Source organism: Chrysochloris asiatica, unplaced genomic scaffold (assembly GCF_000296735.1).
Source record: "Chrysochloris asiatica unplaced genomic scaffold, ChrAsi1.0 scaffold00011, whole genome shotgun sequence".
NCBI classification, from domain to species: domain Eukaryota; kingdom Metazoa; phylum Chordata; class Mammalia; order Afrosoricida; family Chrysochloridae; genus Chrysochloris; species Chrysochloris asiatica.
Window position 1 is genome coordinate 17,793,028 of NW_006408529.1, and position 4,981 is coordinate 17,798,008.

Here is a 4,981-nt window from a genome sequence, read left to right on the forward strand (position 1 = left end):
ATAAGTATGAATTGATTGCTGTCATTATGTTACTTTTTTGGTTGTGCTGTTCGTTCTTTGGTTCTGCTTTCTTTCTTGTGTTGGCTTTATGTCCTTTGAGTTGTTTCTGGTCGGTTTCTTCCTAGTTTCTCTGTTCGCTTGTTCTGCTTGGGAATTCATTTTTATGATATGTTGTGGAGTGTTAACTTTCTTTGGGGTTACCTTCTAGTCTACTAACTTTTCTCTGCATTTAGGATACTCCATTGTAACCTGTAACTTACCTGGCATCCCCACCACCTGGGTTTCCGTTGCTGTGTTTGTCCCTTCTTTGACACTGATACGTTTTTGGCCTTCAGTTGATTTTCCCGTTCCTTTGAATTTGTTGTATTAGTCTCATTCTGTACAGGACTCCGCTATCTGTTGGCTGTGTTCCAGGTGGTATTGCCATATCTGTCAGTCTCTGTCTGTTGTCTGTTCTTGTTGGTTCTCTGTCCACAGAACTCCCTTTAGGATGTTTTGAAGTGCTGGGTTGGTTTTGATAAAATCTCTCAGATTCTGTTCATCCTGGATGGTTTTGATCGCACCATCATATTTGAGAGATTTGTCTTCCAGTTCGCTAGTTCTGGCTTCCATCTCTTCTAGTCTGCTTCTTTCCCCTTTCAGCCTATTGTCTAGTTCTGATATCTTCTTATTGATCACCTGAACATCTTTTTGCAGGTTTTGAATTGTTTCCAATGCTGTGTCAATCCTATTTGATTGTTCCTGCAGTACTTTCCTTACTTCTTCCTTATTTTCCTTGACATTTTTTTGGAGTATTTGAATTTGTTTCCGTATCATTCTTCCGAATTCCCTCTCAGGCATATCCAGAACCCACTCTTCCTCCTCTATAAAGCCTTTGTCTCTCTCCAGCTCATTTGCGTCAACTCCTCTCTTCTGTTGTTGGACGTGTTTCGATAAAGTTGATTGTTTCTTATTGGTTATGGTTATTATTTTATTGTTATTATTGTTAATATGATCGGGAGATGGGCTTCCCTTATCGTCTGTAATGCGTAGCAGGTGTTGTTGGGTCTTGTCTTAGTGGTGGAGTATTATGGTGTATGCTTATAGCTTGGCTCTATGGCCACGATTGCTGCTGCTTCTTAGATGACGTAAGGAGGAAAAGCTCCCACTTCCAGGAAAGATGTGTGAGCAAAAGGACCAAAAGCAGAATTAATATAAACGCATGGACAGAAATCACCACTTTGGAGCAGCGATGCAGCATTGGTTAACTTTTTCTGTTCCCTGTCCTGCTAGAACAGTAGCTGCTACCTGGGAGTGGGGGCAGGGCTGCTTAGATACAGGGCTTCAGATTGGGGCCAGCAGATGGCGGATGACGTCAAAAGTCACCGCCTGTCTCCCTCTCTCTGTGCTGTGAGTAAACTGATCTTGATGAAATCTTAAACCAAACAGGAGTCCCAAACTGCCCGTTTTTTTACTTAGCAGCATTATTTCTCAAAAATGCGAGTTCAGGAGACCGAAAAACTAGATCTTATGATAGTTTAAAAGCCGTGGGTCCTGGTATATGAAGTTTCCTTTGTGAGATCCCCCTCCTTTCTCACCGGAGCTTTCCCTACCTCCTCTCCTGGGTGTAGCCCGGAACCTGGACTGGAAATTAGGTTACTTCTTATAGGCATTTCTACCCCCATGTATATGAAGCATATAGTCCTTTTGTTAACGTTTTCTAAAATTAGCCAGTTTGAATGTGCCACTTTTTTCCAGCTGATTTCTAATAGGCATCAGAAAGACACTGGATGGTTTTTTTCATTTTGACTTTTTTACTTCTCTCAGATTCATCGCTTTTCCAACAATTTTTATAGTGATTTGAATGGTGTGATGACAATTCAAGCTAAGCCACTTCAGCAGAGACCTGCCTATTCAGAGAGAACACAGTATGTATAAGAAATAATTACCCAGCCACTTCCAAATCCTGGAAAATAGGAACACTAAGGACTATAGGGTTATGGACTTCCTACTACAGACTGCTACATCTTTTTTCCATGGGAGTGCTGGGTGGGTTCGAACCTCCAACATTTGCTTAGTTGCCGGGTGCTTAACTCGTGCACCATCCCGGGTTCCTAGCGATTACCTAATAGATGTATTTCTTGTTCTCACAACTCTGACGTTTGACTAACTAACTCAATATCCTTCCCACAGTAATGAACAAGAGGACAAATCAACAGGGCTAGGGGCCAGCGCACCTCCGTCAGCACGTCACAGATTTGGCAGAGTCTCAGAGGCCCGTGGACTACAGACTTCTTCCAAGAAAACACCCAAGCACAGGAGATTGCCTTCTCTTACTTCAGATTCACAAAGAATTAAAACTCCCAATGTATACAGCGATGAAATTCTTAGGGGAACAAAACTGTAAGTCTTGCTACTTTCATAGTCAACTAAAGTAATATTAGACAGAGATGCTTATTACTTAGGGTCTATGAAGAATTGTAGCATAAATATCCTCTACTCAATTCTTTGCGGTCCCTTTTTTTAATCACTTAATCTGAGTATTGAACACTCATTTTGTTTCTGTAATATACTTTGTTGTTGTTGTAAAGTGCTGTGGAGTCGGTTCCAACCCATAGTGACCCTGAAGAGGGTTTCCGAGGCTGTAAATCTTTACGGGAGCAGAAAGCCTCATCTTTCTCCCATGGAGCAGCTGGTAGTTTTGAACTGTTGACCTTGCGGTTTGCTGCCCGATTCGTAACCACTATGCTACCATTTAGCTGTATGTTAAAATATAGGGTCAGGCATTGTACCTGTATTCATTTCCTTGGGCTGTTATAACAAATTACCACAAACTGGGTGGTTTAAATCAGTAGAAATGCATTCTCTGACAGTTCTTAAGTTTGAAGTTAAGGTGTCCACAGGGCCGTGCTCCCTCAGAAGGCTCTAGGACAGATTCCTTCTTTGCCTGTGCCTAGCTTCTGGGTTGTTGGCCGTACTTGGCATTCCTTGGCTCTTAGATGCACACTCCAGTTCTCACATGGAGTTCTCCTGTGTGTCTGTGCCTCCACTGTCTCTTCTTATAAGGACAACAATCATTGGATTTAGGGCCCACTCCATAGCTTGGGTCAGGTGCACCTTAGTCCGCAAACTGACATCTTTGCTCAGTTTGGTAAAGTGGAGGGTCAGTAAAGAAGAGGATGACCCCCAACGATATGGACTGGCACCGTGGCAGCACCAGCAGGCACAAGTCTAACAATAATTATGAGATTGCAGGACTGGGCAATGTTTCATTCTGTTGTGTATAGGGTTGCTATGAGTCCATACTGACTCCACGACACCGAATAATAACAACTAGTATGACCTCATCGTTAATTACATGTGCAGATACCTTATTTACAAACAATATCACATTAACAGGTACTAAGAGTTTGAACTTGAACATATCTTTTAGGGGATACAGTTCAACTCACAATAATACCTATATGTAGCACTGGCAGTTAGGCTATTGGAACTCTAGTGGCTGGGTAATCTTGAATAGGTCATGTAAGAATTCTGAGACTCAGTTGCCTCATTTGTAAAAGTAATTACTAACAAATACTTGTGAATTAAATAGTATATTCTATTATGTTTTCACAAAATAATTATGTATTGTAAAACCTGTTGGGTTTTAATGTCTATTTTATGCAAGTTAAAAAATATGGCTACAAATCATAAACACTTTTATTAAATAAAAATACCAAAATGTCAAGCTATTATCTCTCAATATATCTTCCATCTAGGTCTATAACACTTCTCACAGCAGGTTTCCATCTTTCTACCACTTCTCTGAAGAATTACATGCTCTCTGATTTGCACCATGTCAAAACAGCAGTTTTGTCATCCTTGAGGGATTCAAATTATATTCCTTCTAAACATTCTTTGAGTTTCGAAAATAAACAGAAAGCTGAAGAGGAAAGGACAGGGCTGTAGGGTGGATGGAGTAAGGTTTCCCAATAAAATTTTCACAGAACAGCCCACAATACCTTCCAAGAATGAGCAGGTGCATTGTCATGGTGAAAAAAATTTCTTAGCACCAGTTTCCTAGCCTTTTTCTCACTGAAGCATTCTTCAGTTTTCTTAAATCTCCTTCATAAGTCTCCATGATCTGTGTCCCTTGAGAAAGTTTCCCAAGATTACCAATTTAGGTTCCCCCCTAAAACAGTTGCCATAACCTTCTGAGATGATTTCTGCCATGAATTTAACAGAACCAGCCAATGTCCTTGAAAGCCACTGTTTTGATTGGATCATTGTTTTGAAGGTGTAATGGGTACCACAAGGTCAGCAGTTCAAACCCACAGTAACTCTGAGGGAGAAAAAAATGGGGCTATCTGTTCACGTAAAGATTTACAACCTCAGAACCCCAAAAGGGCAGTTCTCCTCTGTGTGACAGTGCTGCTGGAATCCACTCAGTGGCCATGGGGAGTAACAAGTCCAAGACAAGTTTATTCCTGAGAGAACTTTTCTGCAGCACTCCTCTCATCAGAGAGACATGTTGAAACAGGTTTTGTTGGGAATAAACCAACAAATGAACTGGAACCCTAGTAGCAATGCATTTTTTGTTTACCCTCATATATCTAAGGTTTTTTCATTCTGTGTGGGAAAGTTAAAAAAAATTTTTTTTGACTTTATTGATTATTGCCCAATTAGAAAGGAATTTGCCTCTTCATTTATTATAGGATTATGAATTAAGCTTCTAGTTTTCTAATTTGTTCAAGTATCAGATAATGCTAATAGCCTTCAGTATGGATTGTATCTCAATATAAAGAAAACAAAAATCCTCACCACTACTGGACCAATAAACAACATTCTTACCATTGGAGAAAAGATTGAAGTTGTCAAAGACTTCATTTTCCTTAGCTCAACCATCAACATTCACGGAAGCATAAGCCAAGAAATTAAACAATGTTTTGCATTAGGCAAATCTGCTGCACAAGACCTTTTGAAAGTGTTGAAGAGCAAAGATGTCAACTTGAGGACTAAG

The 4,981-nt window shown here is 40.3% G+C and overlaps 1 protein-coding gene across 1 annotated transcript in view; it reads left to right on the plus strand.

The window, feature by feature from the left end:
* The window catches only part of FAM149A (family with sequence similarity 149, member A), a 39,684-nt gene that overhangs the window by 25,224 nt on the left and 9,479 nt on the right, over positions 1-4,981 (plus strand). The window contains exons 9-10 of the mRNA XM_006834453.1: positions 1,807-1,907; positions 2,173-2,382. Of these exons, the coding sequence (XP_006834516.1) occupies positions 1,807-1,907; positions 2,173-2,382 (311 nt within the window). The remainder of the gene's footprint in view (positions 1-1,806; positions 1,908-2,172; positions 2,383-4,981) is intronic.